The following is a 16702-nucleotide window of genomic DNA, read 5'->3' on the forward strand; positions in this document are numbered from 1 at the left end:
TCGACTTCCTTGAGGCCTTCCAAAGCCTCGGTAGCAGAATCCGGAGGCGGGGAAGACTCGACCAGGTGTCCGTGTTCGTCGATATGCGCCGTTGATTCGCCGGAATGGATGCTGCGTAGCAGATCGATTCATTCCCCCGGAGTTCGATTGTCGAAGTCCAGTCCACTCAAATTGAATGGACTGGGCCAACGGAATAGAGTGGCCATAAGGGTCCACTCATTTAGACTAATCGCCCGACGATTGGGCTCGGCGGCCTTGAGTGCTTCCAGTACGACGATAGGGTCCTCTCCGGCATTCTGCAGATCCAAGACGGATCGCAAGAAGAGGTCCCGCGTGGAGTCGAAAAGAGACTCGAGCTGTTTCAATTGGTCGTTCAAGTCGATGGCTCGTCATAATGAAATTGCTAGATCTAAATAAAATCGAATGAATTAAATTAAATAAATCAAATGAAATTGAATAAAAATGGACTTACTATGCGTACTGCTAGTAGAGGCCTTATGGAGCGCGTTGAGCGCGTCCATAGCCAGCTCCACATCCAAGGACCCCAAGCACTTCAAACTCCGTGAGGAGCAGGCTTGACATTTGTACCCGGGTAGTGGAGCCGAATTTGCTTCCAAATCCCCTCGAGCAAGCGCCGAAACGCAAGCTTGACTGGGAATGGAAGGCTATATAAAATAAAGCCATATTAGCAATTAAATTAAAATAAGAAATTGAAAAACAACTTACGTCGCGGATTACCCGGTTAACTTGCATCAAGTCCTGCATCGTGAAACGAGCGTTTTGAGTCTCCAAAATGGAGCCCAGCTCGACGAAGTCAGGATTGATTGTAAGAAGAGGGTTTTCTCGAGTTAAGGCAGCGCTATTCTATTAAATTAATATAGTTAGCATTTGGAATGAATCAAATTGAATAACAACGACTTACCCTGGCATGAGCAAATCTGGGAAAGGGTGTGAAGGCACCAGTTGACTGCTCAGGGAGCCGTAATCGTCCTTGAGAGTCCGCCAGAAGTACCGGTTGGAAGGTATTATCCGGGGAACGCTCAGGAACGGGCTTCGCTGCAGCCTTAGACACTCGTTTGGGGACGGTCACCCGTTTAACGGGACGACGAGGCAGTGAAGCTACAATTGAATTAAATTAATAAAATGAGACGAAAAATGAAGAATAAAAATTCTACCAGATATGGAAGATGTCGTTTTGAGGCGTTTTGGAGGAGGGGCAATATCCTCATCCTCAGCCTCATCTTCAGACTCAACTTCATTGGAAGTTGAGCCCTCGTCAGTGACAACGATTTGTCGCGCTTTTCCTTTTGAGGCAATCGAAGTATTTTTCCTCGAACGAGGAGGGAGTCGAATCCTTTTGTAAGCCATACCAGCAGGAAGGGGACGATCAGCCTTAGAATCTTCAACTACCTTGACGGTAGTTTTGGATTTAGGCTCCCCTTTACCTATGGAAACCTTTGTAGACGAAGAGGCTATGGGAGCTGAGCCTGCGGAAGGGAACCCACTCAAGAGTTCGTTATCCGAGCCTTTTGAACGGGCGGAACGGGGAGAAGCAACTGAGTGAAAAGAATGGATAAATAAAACAAAAATCTATGAATTAAAGTTATAACTCACGAAACGAGGAGGCATCGGCCTTGAGGTTCTCTAACTCCCGATTCCTTCTAATTAATCGTGGAGGAGCCACGAGCGCTTTGGAAACAGAGGTTGAAGATTGGATCTCCAAGGGTGGTGAGGAAGTAGTGGCCTTCAGTGCAACCGCCGATGATTCTTTGCCACGTAATGAGGCAAAAACATCCAAATCCTTAGACGAAACCATACGCATCATTGCGCTTCCCTCACGAAAGCGTAAACAAAACGGAATTGGAATAGCAGGGAATCGTTCGAATTTGTGAACACCCTGTAAATTAAATTAAATGAGAATGAAGAGAATGTAATAGAAAAGGAACACTTACTTCAGCTGAAGAACGGTGCTCCAGTGGAACCCCCCATTGTTGCGTCAGGTTGTCACGAAGAAAAATTGGAAGATCAGGAGATAGGGATTCTGCCGACAATAAAACTTGCTCCGCGAATAAAGGGCAATTAGCCCGACCGATCCAGAAGTCCCGAATATAAACCTAGTGAAAACCATTAATATAAACGATGTAGGAGGAGTTTTCAGTTACGCACCAGAAATGGTGCAACCTCCTCAAAAACATTGTAAATCTCCGACTCTGTTGGAGGTAAATCATCTACCAAATCCTGCAAAGTTCGAACTGCCATTTGGGCAGAACAATACAGATCCAAGCCTGATGCTACTGACAAGGGGCGCAAAGTCTCGGAAGGAAAGCAAAATGGAAGTAAAGGGCGAGGATATGAAAAGGCCGGAAAGGAACCAGATCCATCGTAATCCGGGGAATGTTGAGAATCAAGCAAAGGAGGAGAATAATCTCCCGCCTGAAGGCGTTGGAAAACTGCGCTTTCGAAAAATAGAGGAAGTGTTGATTTAGATTGAATACCCGCCAGCATCACTTGGGCCTCCATTAGAGAGCATGGTAGACGCGTGGAAGAGGCCGAAGCTCGAGTTTGACTCGAGGTCGAAGCCATTTTGACGAACGAGATGAAAGGAAGGAATAAAGAGGGAAAACGGACTTCAACGAAAAATTTCATTGAACCCCGTGCCCCGAACCAAATAAGCGTACACACTGAATCAGTGCGTACGTCAGAGCAGTTTTCCGTGAAATGGAAGCTCGTTCTGTGACTAGATGATGAAAAGATTGTGAATTAAATTTTCGAAATGTGATACGAATACCGAAAAAGTATTCAATTCAAATTGAGCGCTAAACTGTTACGATTCGTAGCAGGCGTGTGAATAAATTGATAAAATGAGCGCTAGAAACCCATTTGAGGGCATCCAAATTGATTGGAGAGCACGGAGAAGTAGAGATCCAAACCCAGTAATTTACATTAAAAGGAGATATAGTCTTGTCGAATCAATCTAATAACAGATTGGGTATCCTTTCCCTATACAAAACTACGGATGACCGAGGACGGTCAAATTCTTTAGTTTGGGGGGGATGACACGCCTAAATTTTGGCTAGACGTCTATGTTGTGAATTGTGACATTTTCACGTATAGATTCGTATCAAGAGGACTGTAATTGAGACCCAGATTGACAGTCAAATTCAATACTGAATCAGTCTAATAAGTTGAAGGGACCATATACCCATACTACCACAAGTTGGTTAGTTTACCCATCCCTGATACTACCTACGGATAGCAGTCTACCTGTTTGTCAAGCAGGATTATACCAGACTCGGACTACATCCGAAGGATGACCATTCACGTATGACATACCAAGGGTATTCTTATTGGACCTTACACTGGCAGGAGTTTGGAAGAACTTACTCAAGTGACCATGAACCGAGGATTGACTTGAAATGACTTTCTAGAACTCAGGAATTATCAAATACTCCTTCTAGAATGAGATCATGCATTAATCTAAAAGACTGCGGTTTAGTCTAATAGACCAATCGAGTTGCATGGTTGAGGAAAATGACTAGAAGAACGATCGAAGTACTGCGAGGCTCCGAAGGCATATCAAATGAATGTCAAAGAGTCCTGACGTAGAAAATATTGAAGAATGCAATTAAATGAATACTATGTGTAACTCCCTTGATTGAGTGTAGGCACAATGGGTGTCTATTGAAAGAGAGAAGCAATTAGTTTAATCCAGATGAATCAGATTGATAGGATTAGAATCGAGGAGAGCTGATTTGCCTCCGGACAAGGTGACAAACGATCGAAGTAAGTGTTGAACAGCAATGACAGTTGAACACCATTCGAGTCATCCTCCAAAAACAATTAAATTAAATAAATATTGAAGTACCTACCTATGTTTGGAGGTATACTAGAATCTTGGAACCAATATGGACCAAATAAGGACATGTAGATTCAAATTAAATGGTATCTGACTGAGTGTAGAAGTTTCCTTGCGGTTCCAAACGTTTATTGTATTAAATTAATTGTACTATGCGACTCTATATTCTGTATGTATAAATAGCGATCCGATGTATCTGGAATACAAGTGATTTTGGGACGACGTTGCAGTGCTAATCCGTAAAAAGGAAAGACACACTCCCGCCAGACTGAAACCTCTTCACTAGCAGCCATTCGGGCCCGGCACTTGTGAGTATAGGAACGTCGTGTTCTGCTCCTTGTGACTGCGAGAAGTCTATCCAGTTGTTGGGTATTCTTCGAACTTAGGATCAGTCGTTGGTCTTAAGGGCAAATCACGCTGTGTGGTTGTGCCAGCACATAGTTCTAGCCCTCCGTAGGGGTCTGTGTGTTTCGGTTTTAATTTACTTTGATTCAAACCCCCAATTCTTGATATACCCAAATCAATACAAACCAAAGCACAAATCGTGCTGAATCTACCTTGATCAAAGGAATATATCGAATCCTTAGAACGATTCAAATTGATTGATCAAAGCTTCGTACTTAGCTCTCAAAGCTTTGCGGAACCTTTGCCAACGCTACCCCTTGCTATTAAATAAATTTGATAGCAGTGAACTCGCATATTGTGTATTAGATTGGTTGGTTGGAGTGCCCATTAGATTCCTTCCTTTCTCTTTCACACAAAAACGAGGCAAGCTCATTACCGCTATCAAGGATGTCACTATTTAGACCCAATCTCTGCCGGATTCTGGACTCTACCCCTCCCTCAAATTTAACATTCGGAAGAATGAGAAGTTTGGAAGGGCTGGTACTCGTGAGATAGTACGGTTGAGACCTTTGAATATAGAAGGAAATAGGTGCGAAACATTACTTCATGTATATCCATTTACTCAAGCTCTTCATCATAGCGTCAGCGTCACTTATCTTCAGGGCTCGGTAAATATGTCCGTGAATCTCAACCTTCGGCTTAACCTCGTCGTTAGTGAGCTTGTTCTCAGACTCATTTCATCAGTTTTGAACATTTGCTCAAGTGTCATTCTTCATTAGCTCCTTCTGAGAGAGAGGAAGGTACCAATGAAGTTACTTAGTAGTATTGCTTATCAAAAGCTTCAACAATTGTCAAGAAACCCCATACGTAAAGCGTGAGGAGAAGCGAACACCGGGCTTGAGCCCATGCTCTCAACATTGAATCGTTTGTTTACTTGTTGGCAGTCATTCTATAGACACAGAATGAGAGTGCTATCAGTCATTTTTATGTGAGAAACGTGCGTTGTTGACTATTCAATGATCATCCGTTGCATTCTAACTTCCATATCAAGGATTCACTCAAAACGAAAATTTCCTAGAAGTAATACTGTCATATGGTTTCCTTTTTAAGCTGGGAGAGGTTGCTTTGACTTCTTTTAACTTTATGTATTCGCAATCTATGTCTCTTTTCTGCTCCCTCATGAACATGATGTTCATTCTTACTCCAATCTGACCCGTGCCCATAATGAGTATTCAGACGTCTTATGAGACGCAAATTCATTCAAAGGACAATCACCCTCGTCCTTCACGAGATCGTTGGTGATGTTGTCGAAAGTCTGCCTCTATCTGATCCCATCAGCATAGCACTGCTTTAGAATAGGTCCCAATTTCCCCCACTTGCTGAACCTCATCCTTATCGTCACTGGCTGCTCACACACAATTTTTCATACTTCCTGATTTGCATAACAAACCTGTGTCCTGCCAGAGCATCCATTATCACTGCACACGCCGTCATTGCCTGTTCACGCGCTTCCGCTTGTCTACAGGGTATCACAACGAGGGAACTTCCAGTTACAAACTGTTTGTTAGTGGCGGCGCTTTTTCTTCACGCCCGACGCTAGGATCTCTTCAATCCGTCTCCGATAGTCCTCGCTTTCCGCCTCGTTCTAACGCGTCTGCTTGCGGCGCTCACCAAGATCTCTCACTACCACTCAGATATCAACATTGACGCCTCCCATTCCTCCTTTCCAACCGGTACTCATGCGTCGATCTTCCGAAGATCTACGGCGGCGCTATGATATGCGAGCGATGCGGGGGTTTTCAGATGCAGATGGGCAGGGTTATCTTTATGCTTATGTCGATGATGATGAATGGAAGGTGGGCTTGACGAACAACTTCGTTCGTCATCAGGAGGAGTGGAATAGGAGTTGTCCTTGCCCATGGAGAACATGGCTTTTGCCTATCCGGGTCGCGAACAGACGGAGAGCCGGTGAGTTTCTTGCCTTTTGTTTTTTATATCTCTCATTCGGGCTGTAGAGGCACTGGCACATCTTTTACTCGAAATGGAGTGTCTTGACTGCCCGCAAACCTATTGCTGATGTTGTACGTATCCGAATTTTGTCCTCAGTTCACAACGCTACATGTACAACATACAGGCCAACGTACGCATATCGAGAAGTTTGTTTTCTCCGGCGACTGGCATGTCGTCTGGAGCACAATTGTTTATCCTATCCTTTTGAGGGCCGCTGTCTCGTGAAGGTACGCGATTGTTCACTTTTTCATAATGTTAGCTGACATTCCAATAGTTAAAGTAGATCATAACACATCAATACTTCTGTCTTATAGTTGTCAATCTTGAAATTGGAAGCAGTCTCTGAACTCCTAGGCTTTGTATACAATATACAGACTAAAAGATGCGTGTTTGTGTCCTTTGGTGCTAATGAGTGAATACTCAATAGTTACTCAATAATCATGTAGACGTGAAGAATCGGTGAAACAAGTCCTCAACATAATGGACACAAAAATACTCAAGCCACTCGAAGGTCCTCAAGGTCTTCAAGCACTTCAAGATCCTCAAGCCCTATGCTTGTACATTCTTAAATAGATAATATATCATGTTCTTCGCTGTCTCCAGACGACGCCCGACACGTCATGTATACCAACATCCCCGACATCATCGTTGCCACGCGTTCCGACCTCTCGACATCAGCGACGTACCGACATTTTGACGTTCCGACCTCGGCGACTTCTGGACGTTTAGACGTTCCGACATCGGGTACGCATAACCTCTCTGAGGTTATGATGAAGATCCTCACCATTTTCACGAGGCAGTAACTTATATGATATTTTGATTTTCCCTGGTGAAAGTATTAGGCAAATATTGAAAATAGCATCTGGATTTCGTCACGATTCACTCTGATAGGATAGTTTTAATAAAGTCTCAATATTTAGCGCGATACGAATAAGAATGTTCTACACGAGGATAATAAGAAAAAACCCGTTAATGTGAAGTGGATGTGATTCACAATATTCTCCCAATATTAGCTCTATAGAATGCTTCCGTTTATGGAAGGATTGTTTGAAAATTTCTCTGTTCGGAAATTGTGGTGTTTATGTACCAAACCTCCCTTTAAACCCAGCCTTTTCTCGACGAGGAAACGGATCGATCCCCGCAGTGGGAGCCTCACGATAATTTAAAGAAACTCTCGAGTATCCATCCAGACCGACGTTATCTACCGAACGATCAATACTTGATGTGTATATGAGTGGTCTGGAGTCTTCCCCCCGACGAAAAGAGACTGATCATTTTTGTAAGGTTCGGCAATAAGTTACTCAGTAAGGAGCTGAAGTTTTGGCCAGTTTCTTTCGAAGTGGGTGATCAGGACGTACTCCTATCTTCCTTAACATCTTCGCGAGTTCAGATGCTAGTTTCGCTTGCTCTTCCACCTCAATCTCCGAAGACTCCAATAAGTTCTTCAATGCACGGGCTAACCGACCCCTCGGAGCGGGAGAAGGTCCCGCTCCGTTTGATTTTGGTATCTTTTTCTTGACCTTTGTTCCTTTTTTGAGTTTAGGTACTGCGAGTAAAGGTTCGATGAATTCCACACGAAATCGGCGATGAGCAAGGGCAGATATGTGAACGATGCGGTCAACTGGGCTTGCCGCCTCTGCACATCCTTCCGCTTCCACCAGCGCCTCAGGACCAGCGTCGATATCTCCCCATTTTCTCAGCTCATCTGTACGCTTTTCTCGCAATTTCTTCCCTAATTGCTCGCGTGTGTCCGTAGCTTTGGCAGTCTTTGCAACGTGTTCGAGAACGTCGCTGACCGTGAGCCACCCCTTGTCTTCATCGACAGCGCGTTTAACATAATGTCGATTGACGTAGTTGAGTAAGCGGTTTGCTGACTGTGCGCCTAGAGAATATCGGTTGAAGCAAGGGATAATGTAATGGATCAAGTCGGAATCTTCCTGGGGAGCGCCAAGTAATAGTTCTCGCGAAGCATCCGCAAAGTATTTATCAAGTTGGTCATAGAGATCAGTCCCACTCATGGGTACATCATGACGAGATGAAGCATTGTATGTTTCTGTCTGAGAAGTGATACTAGCAGCGATGAGTCTCCGTTCATTGAGGTAGAAATATAGGTACTCACTAGTTGTAACAGGCCGAATGAACTCCAGCATAGAAATCTACTTCAATCGCAGGTGCTTTGGTTGTATTATTCGTACTACTCTTCACAATGTGATCCAATGCTGGAGTAATATACGCCCATAAAGAGGACAAAGACGCGGCAGGGTTGGCGCTTCCTGTCGCTGGGTTTGGAAGAGGAGCGATGGGAGTTCGTGCGGGTTCCTTTCCTTTGGACGACATGAGTGAGAGAGGCCAAGTCACCGGAGTTTGCCATGGAATTCCCGACTTTTTGCGTCGCCGCCATGTCTCAGTTTCGGCTCTGCTCTTCCATGTCTTGTCTTCGCTAGCTCTCATTCGCTTTTCATGTCACGTCGCTCGAGTAATGCATCCTCATTTATGTAAATGTAATGGACGACTCATTCTAACGTTGATTCCTAACCATTCCTTCGGACGACCCAAACGACCGCCGACACTACGCAACTGCAAGACAGCGCTCATGAGACCGAGCCTTTCTGAGTGAAGACTCACGAAGACTCATTCCAGACCTGCAACCGTGACAAGTCAGAGCTCGATGTTGACGTAGCAGTAATGAGGTTCATAGCAGGCAAATGAAACCATGCGCCGGATGGAGATGGGTGCTGACGCTTTGTACAAAGCCAAAATGATTCGAGGGTTTTGTCACTTGGCTATTGGACAGGTGAGCTACTTTGCTTTCCATAACAAAGTCTTGTACTTGATTTTTCTGTCATAGGGAGCAGTCTCTGTCGGTCTTGAGCACGGTATCAACAAAAACGACAAAGTCATTACTTCAATAACGTTGTCACCCTCTGGCTGTTCTTCGTGGGGGAACGATTCGGGACGTTATCGGAGAGCTCATCGGTCGCCAAATAGGAACGTTTCGCGGCAAGGGTCGTCTCATGCACATCTACACTCCTTTTTTCGGATGAAACGCAATTGTTGGCGCTCAGGTTCCGCTCGGCACAGGTATCGCCTTTGCTCACAAAAGTACACCGAAGAGGCGACCTGTACTTTTGCTATGTATGGTGACGGTGCTGCTAACCAGGTTTTTGAAGCTTTCAATATCGTACGTTCATACACTCAATAGGTCGCTGGGAATGAGTAGACGATATCGTTGTAGGCAAGGCTTTGGGATCTCCCTTGCGTCTTTGTTTGCGAAAATGGGTACGTCTGCTGAGCGCAGTTCATCCAGCACGCAATACTTCACCCATGGCGACAAAACTCCCGGCTTTCAGGCTCGACGTCTAGTTCTCATCTTTTCGTCTGGTCAATGGAAAGGATATTATTGTATTCAAACAGAGTGTCGAATATGCTAGGAAATGGATTCTCGAAAGTTGCTTGAATTTGTCACCGTTGTGGCCACTCGTGCGTACCGTACGCCTTCACTCTCTTATTCAAACCCTGAACCTTTTCAGAATGTCGGACCCTGGTTCTATCTACCGTACTCGCGAGGAAGTTCAGAGGATGCGAAGTGTGCAAGACATTCATGGCCTCCAATGTCATATTCAGGAGTGGGAACTTGCTTGATCTCAAGGTGTGTCCTTAGAGAATACGCGAACACGATGGATCAGATAACGGCATGTTTCGGTTGAACGGCTGTGCGGCACTGGAAGGTAATGCCAAACATACCCCAAAAACCGTGCATTTGCTTGGTAGCGATATGTACGTGACCCGTTATTTCTTCATGGCAGAACGTTCATACCTTGCTTTTACTGTCAGGGACTCCCTCTTCAGATGAGTATAACTCTCGCGCTACAGCGTCGTTGCTGCCTATTTCGGAGGACAATTTCGGTTTAGACTTTCTTTGATGCTCTTCGGAACTGCTAAATAGTCATTTTAGATCGAAAAGTCATCATACGCGCCGCCCAAAGTAGACCGCCGCCCTCAACAGGAGCCAAAAGCACTGAACTCATATCTACCCAGACTGAGCAACGTCCAGATGCCGCTTATAATTATCGCCCCCCTGAACTCGCTCCTCCTCCGCTCGCCATTTATCACCCTGTTTTTGCTCGGTTCCGACATAGCATGGCTGCTCCGACGGAGACCCTTGAATTTACAAGCCAGGAGCTTGACCAAGCGTCAACGTTTATTGATGTATCCCTTCGACATTACCCGGATAAAACCTCCCGGCTGAATACACTGCAAGCGGTGATCACCTGCAGCGGACAAAAATTTTGGGGCGAGCGAATCATTCTTGTCGACAATGGAATGAAAATACAGCCAGACGGAGGTCTCGCAATCAGTATCCGAGACCTTCCTGTATTGTATTCAACCTTGGGAGAATTGAAGAATGGAGGAGGTGACGGAGGTTGTGACCCATCCGACCAAGCCCAGTGTGCGTATATGAAGGTTGTGTCTTCACCTCAAGTATGTGTCGTTAAATTAATCCAAATCTCTGCTGATTTTTGCCCTAGTATACTCGTGTGCGAGAAGTCTCATGCTGCCCGGCTCTCCTCGTAGGCCTCTCAGGTCATGTTATGGCAGTCTGGGGGGCTGCTTTTGCAGACCGTTTCTTCTTTGAACGTCTGTCCTTAGTTTTTGTCGGTCCGCAGCCGGATTCTTGTGCTCGTTCCCCTACTTCTGGTCGGAGTGACCTTGAAGTGGGCATCAGAATGGTCGCAAAGCTACTCCGAACCCTTGAGGTTTGCAATGAAGAACTTGAAACCCATTATCAAAATCTTAACTTGCCCCGTTTGTCTTCGCTCAGTGCTTTCACATCAGCCCGTATCTCCCGGTCCTCAGGTCGCGCATATCGTCCATATTCTTCAAACCGGCTCCAATCTGGGGATCCTTCTCGATTTGTCCACTGGAAATCGTTGTCATGTGGGGGAAAAGAATATAACCTCGAGTTTCATCGGCGTCTCACCACATACATGGACAAAACTGTCTTTCTGGCTGTCATGACTCACGCTTCTGACTCTAAAATCCCCCCTACCAATTTAGTTGTCAAGTTTGCGTACCGTTACGGTGAGACTGGTCATCGTCTCCTTGCGGAAGCTGGTCTCGCTCCCCGCATTTACTATTGTGCCTTTGATGAAACTATTGGTCTATGGGTTATTGTTATGGACTATGTCGAAGGTGTACTTTGCAAGGGCAAGCTCGTTGGGGGTGAAGCCAAATCACTCACTCGCGCGATCAAACTACTCCATGATAACGATTTGGTATTTGGTGACCTTCGGGAGCCAAATATCATCATTAGCAAGCCAAGAGAAAGTGTGTGTGTGGTAGACTTTGAATGGTGTGGTCCGTGTAAAGATATCAAGGAAGGCGGGAATGTTGTCCAAAGACGCGCGCGATATCCTACCAATATTGCGCTCAGTGCCGAATACAACTGGGCTCCCGGTGTTGAAGCAGATGGAGTGATTGCGAAGGAACACGACAACCATCGACTTCAAATGATGGTTTGATTATTACCCTCATGACGCCAAATTTTCGAGCACGAAACGATGCCCATGATTCCTAACTCATTTTCTCACTGAATAATCACAAAATTGGTGTAGGATCTCTTCTGAGTAATGCTGATTTCGAGGAATGTCGTTATGTAAGGAGAATAAGAGGCAAAGCTTCTGTGTGAATGGCATTTGTTTAGGGCTGTTGCAGTACTTCAAAGAAAGCTTGGTATCCCAGACCTCTTTGCAGCACTTCATTACCCTCGCCGATATGGATCCATATCGACTTGGCCCTTTTTCTCATACCAACCGTTACAAAATATATTTCGACGTACTTTGAAATACATTGATGCTTCTACATTCAATTACTAATCATACTTTCAGTGTTCCCTGCTTTCTTTTTTTCAATGCCACCCTTACTTACAATGCTTTGTGAAAAGGTTTGCTTGTATGGATTTTTTACCAAGTGTTTATTGCTGTTTAATTGTCCAATACATTTTTGGGCTGAGGCTCGAGAGGCAATCGAGAGGGCTTTCTTCGAGGACCACCAGGGACGTTGGGCTTTGAAAAGCTATTGCTGAAATCCTTTTTGGGGGTAAAAATTGGAGAATTATGTAAATAAACACAAATAGATGAGAAAAAGTCGAGCAATCAAGTAGAAAATTGAGCTCCTATTACTACGTCGTGACCCTGGGAACCCCATTTGCAGACCGCCAACGACGACGAAGAGCAAGGCTTATAGGGCGGTGTTATTTCATGGACGGCGGTGCCCAAAAGCTTTTGGAATCTGTGACGATTAGGACCCTTCATGCACAAAACTTTTCTCGTTCTTCAACTCAAGCTTCACTAGTTCTCACCGACCTCCTCGCTCGGTACTTAACATTGTTGACCTCAGCCTGTGCAAAATATGCGGAACATGCTGGCAGAACGCGTATTACAGCGAAGGACGCGGTGACAGCTCTGGAAGAGTTGGGTGTGAGCGTCGAAGAGCTACATGAGTTCGGCAGTACTGAAGGCGTCGAACTCAATCGTTACGCGCTTTTCAAATCCTTGCGCAGGGTTGAAGATCTGAAGGAGTTCCAAGGTCAGTTCCTGTTTTGATAGAGCCTCTCATATGGCCAACGCTTCTCAGCCCAACTTTCGGATGGTTTAAGGGCTGACCTCGACGATGCCATTCCCTTGCACTATGCATATGTGTCACCAGAACTTGCACAAGTTCTTGAAGAAGAGGGGGAGGGAGGGGATGATGAAGACTCCCTTTTTGCAGCTGATGATTCATCTATGGCTATGGATGGGTCCGAATCTTTCCCGAGTGTATCCAGACTCGATCTCTCCTTAGCAGATCCCCTGTCTCCCTCGCGAAAACGACAGAGGACTTGGGACTGGAATCCTCCCGATCATGTTCCATCATTCTTGCCACCCTTTCCTTCTACGTCGGAAACATCTTCTACTCCACATCCTCTTCGAATACCTCCTACCGAGCTGCCGCCTAACCCAACAGAAGGCGCAGGGATCAATCAACCACCATCTCCTCCTCCAATAACTTCAACGCAGCCGCCGCAGCCTCCGGCTCTTACCTCCACCTCAGCCGCGGCTTCAGACTACCTTGTCCAAGTTCCCTACACCCAATCCACTATTTCAAATGTTTCTGAATGGCATCTACCCTCTGCTCCTCCAGACTCCACTTCTTCATCACGCCCTGAACCACGTTGGGCCACTCCGGCAATAGAGCCGTCATTGATTGCTGCCTATCATCACATTCTCACTCACCCACCGCCTCCCAATGCTACTCATATAGCCAATCCTCAGAGGCACAAGGTTGCGATGGCGTTGTTGGCTCTCACGCAGAGTGCCTCGCGTTGGGAACTTCCTGATACCCTCTTTTCGACGCTCGCAACCAATCAACCTCGAGTGGCCTCCATCGGCCCTACATATCCAGTGTTGATTGCTGATCACCTTCCGGCAGAAGGGGTGAAGAAAGGCGAAAAAGAGTTCAAGTTTCCTGCCACAGCGCCCCGTTCTGTCGCTACAACTGAACGTATATCTCAGTCAGTTATTCAGCAAGGATCAAGGATCCCCGAACTCGCCCGCCATGTCCTACCGGTTCGTAAACACCTCACTAATCCTTTTGAGCATGAGTCTATTGATGTACCTTTTCTTTTTCAGCCAACTATTTTATCTCGCACAAATCGCCTCACTCACCCACCACCACTCACCCGTAACAACAAAACTCTTACTTACGGTGCGGGCATTCCCGCACCGTGGAATGTCAATACCATACCCCCCGACAACGCTGCTGCTAATTCTACGAAAGACTCTCAAACTAACGGGAAAAATGTGCCGCCTCCTGTCCTACCCGATGCTCGACTCTTCGCTACATGGGACCACGAACACAAGGACTTTCGAACACCCCTAACCCCTGCCAAACAACGAACTCGAATGGGCAATGTTCAGTCGGGCTCAAATTCGTCAGTCAATGACCTTGAGCGGAAACCTAGTGCTGGCACAATATCATTAGGTGCCAGAAGTAGAGCTTCCAGTCGGGTCGGATAACTACGATTCTATTTGTTCTCCTTCAATTGTCGTCGCACACGTTATTCGCTGTTATCATGATCATTTCAGGTGGACTTTTTCGTTGTACTGTAACTTGTCATTTTCCATATGTAGATTGTCTACATCTAGCTCCTTCCTTACGCTGAATATAGTATCATATGGTCGACTATAAGCTAAATGATTGACTAGCTACAATTATCACAGTATCAATTGCAAGAGCACTAGGATACATAGAAGGGAATTGATGAGAACTGTTGGCTCTCAAATCTTTTCATTCTATCATGTTCGATATCTTTCAAGCAGATAGCGATGCGGAGATCCACACAACTTGCACAAAAAAAAGATCATTTCAGAACTTGACATGTGTATGGATATGTAGATGTGTCTAGAATGAGAAAAATATAAAGACACGAGCTCTTCGGAGGAATACTGAGCGAACGAATACCTCAAATCTCCATCTTGGCATCATCTTCTTCCACGTCCATCTTTTCTGCATCTGCCATCTCATGCGACGCGATTTTAACCAAGGATCCTTTCATTCCAATCTTCGGTCTTTCCCTTTCCTCAATCAACAACTTCATCCGGTCCCAAACCTCCCGTGCTGCGCTCCGAGCGACATCGCGTGCACGAACCAAGTCGTCTTCGTCAACGGCCTTCGCAGACCCTGAATACGACGAATGCCAATTTGTCCAAATGCAAGATGATGCATATGTACTTGACGAAACAGAATCCGAAAACAAGAAAGCAAAGCATCCTGTTGCTTCTAATCGAGATATTGGTTCTTCTGTTGATTGGACTTTGTAGATGGGTATTCCTCCTTTGACTGGAGGAGAGAAACGGGCAACAGATACAGCACAGATTACACCGCGCATCGGGACTGAACCTGCGTTCAACAGTGACAAAGTACAACAGTTGATCATGGCCGCGACAAGTTCATCTGTGACATTCGGTGTTGGGACTAGCGCCTGCACGACAAACTGAATGAGTGTCCTTGGGTTCGCCTCCACAATGACTTCCATCTGTAAAATTTCCTTCAATATCACTGCAGCTTTTTTGGATTCGGTACCCGGGACATTGGTTAATGGTCGGACATGTACTTCAATGGTACTCTGTGAAGGCTGTTCAGAAGCAAGGCGCACTTCAATTGGGCCGGATATGCTGGTCAAGTATTGAGGATACAATCCGAATCCAAATCGCGCTGAACCATCCACACGAGAGAGAGAATCGAAAGATAGAATGAGGTCCAGGGTCATGGCGGATAGGAGGGAAGGGTGATTAGATTAGATCATATCCTACATCAAATTTTAACTAATTCGATAAGAGCTCAAAAGCGTTGACACCCTCCTTTCCCAATAGTGTTGCCACTCCCACTACTGAAGCACCGGCTTTGCGCATGCGCGTCAAAGCAGCTGGTGATGTAACCCCTCCTACTCCAATGATAGAGATACTACGTAGTCCATCTCCACTACGGTGAGTCTCCTCGTGTAAGAGTCGATGAAACGTATACACGTTTCCTAACGATAAAGCATGTATGGCATCACCTGCAAGTCCACCAACAGCAGTAGGAACAGCGAACTCTGTATCTTTCAATTCCTTTGTAGTCGCAAGGGTTTCGATAACTTGTTCAGGGAACAGAAGTGAATTCCCCAAAGTATTTGTACATGTCAAAAACGCGAACGAATTTTGTTGCCCTCCATCAGCATCCTCATAGTTGAACTCTTTCAACATTGAAATCACAGCGTCGAATTGATCTCGGTATGTGTACGGTGGTAGCTTGAGCCCAATAGTCAAAGACTTATCCTGCGTATGAGTTTCAGACAAAACTCCCAACAAAGGATAGATGGAAGATGGGATGTAACCAGAGGGGGAAGCAGAAGATACGTTTGGACAGGACGTGTTGAGTTCAATGGCTACAAGAGGTGCGAATTTAGGGGTCGAGCGCAAATCTTGAACAAGAGCAATCATCGAGCTCAACTCTTCGGCAGAGCAGGCAGTAATGCTGAGTATGAATGGTTTTATGGGCTTGACATTGGATGAGGCTACCGCATCGGACAAAATCTCCTTCACCCATCCAATATAGGAAGATAGGGGAAGTGGAGAATATCCATACGAGTTGAGTGACGACGTTGAGGAGTTGGCGAATACGACCTACACACGATGATCAGGCTTTGGCATCATATACTTGTGTAGCAAAATTTACAATGACTTACCCCACACGAAGAGATCTCGTTATATCCTTTAAGGGTGCTTGTTCGCGTGGTGACTGCACCGGTGAAGGGCGACGAATGTAGATCCTTAAGTTGATCCAAATTAGAAGCCCATGCACAAGCCGTATTGATCAATGCAGGGCTGATAGTTATACTTCCAATTTGTGCCATTGAGTACCTATGTATATGGTTATGGAAGAAGAATTTAGGGAAAGATAAGCTGGGAA

The 16702-nt window shown here is 45.6% G+C and overlaps 6 protein-coding genes across 6 annotated transcripts; 3 read left to right on the forward strand and 3 right to left on the reverse strand.

The window, feature by feature from the left end:
- Window positions 1-6128: 6128 nt before the first annotated feature.
- On the forward strand, window positions 6129-7014 carry C8R40DRAFT_1266733 (uncharacterized protein; the record flags this gene model as incomplete). Its single annotated transcript, XM_046233944.1, has 5 exons — window positions 6129-6169; window positions 6336-6438; window positions 6526-6623; window positions 6658-6731; window positions 6815-7014. 5 exons carry the CDS (start codon window positions 6129-6131, stop codon window positions 7012-7014), a joined length of 516 nt encoding a protein of 171 aa, XP_046083656.1.
- A 319-nt stretch (window positions 7015-7333) lies between these two features.
- C8R40DRAFT_1116073 (uncharacterized protein) lies at window positions 7334-8797 on the reverse strand. Its single transcript, XM_046228583.1, has 2 exons — window positions 8331-8797; window positions 7334-8281 (listed from the first exon to the last, which is right to left on the reverse strand). The coding sequence occupies exons 1-2, from the start codon at window positions 8660-8662 to the stop codon at window positions 7513-7515; spliced, it is 1101 nt and encodes a 366-aa protein (XP_046083657.1). The 5' UTR covers window positions 8663-8797; the 3' UTR covers window positions 7334-7512.
- Window positions 8798-9783: 986 nt separating this feature from the next.
- On the forward strand, window positions 9784-11762 carry C8R40DRAFT_471975 (uncharacterized protein). Its single transcript, XM_046235171.1, has 4 exons — window positions 9784-9988; window positions 10046-10117; window positions 10167-10693; window positions 10741-11762. The coding sequence occupies exons 1-4, from the start codon at window positions 9943-9945 to the stop codon at window positions 11731-11733; spliced, it is 1638 nt and encodes a 545-aa protein (XP_046083658.1). The 5' UTR covers window positions 9784-9942; the 3' UTR covers window positions 11734-11762.
- A 597-nt stretch (window positions 11763-12359) lies between these two features.
- Window positions 12360-14446, forward strand: C8R40DRAFT_1116081 (uncharacterized protein). Its single transcript, XM_046228584.1, has 3 exons — window positions 12360-12799; window positions 12848-13818; window positions 13882-14446. Exons 1-3 carry the CDS (start codon window positions 12472-12474, stop codon window positions 14266-14268), a joined length of 1686 nt encoding a protein of 561 aa, XP_046083659.1. The 5' UTR covers window positions 12360-12471; the 3' UTR covers window positions 14269-14446.
- C8R40DRAFT_1116084 (uncharacterized protein) lies at window positions 14447-15536 on the reverse strand. The gene has a single exon (XM_046228585.1). It carries the CDS (start codon window positions 15519-15521, stop codon window positions 14715-14717), a length of 807 nt encoding a protein of 268 aa, XP_046083660.1. The 5' UTR covers window positions 15522-15536; the 3' UTR covers window positions 14447-14714.
- On the reverse strand, window positions 15537-16698 carry C8R40DRAFT_1150846 (uncharacterized protein). The gene is made up of 2 exons (XM_046229551.1): window positions 16479-16698; window positions 15537-16416 (listed from the first exon to the last, which is right to left on the reverse strand). The coding sequence occupies exons 1-2, from the start codon at window positions 16644-16646 to the stop codon at window positions 15577-15579; spliced, it is 1008 nt and encodes a 335-aa protein (XP_046083661.1). The 5' UTR covers window positions 16647-16698; the 3' UTR covers window positions 15537-15576.
- Window positions 16699-16702: the final 4 nt, after the last annotated feature.

Source organism: Lentinula edodes (assembly GCF_021015755.1).
Source record: "Lentinula edodes strain Le(Bin) 0899 ss11 chromosome Unknown C8R40scaffold_30, whole genome shotgun sequence".
Taxonomy (NCBI): Eukaryota; Fungi; Basidiomycota; class Agaricomycetes; order Agaricales; family Omphalotaceae; genus Lentinula; species Lentinula edodes.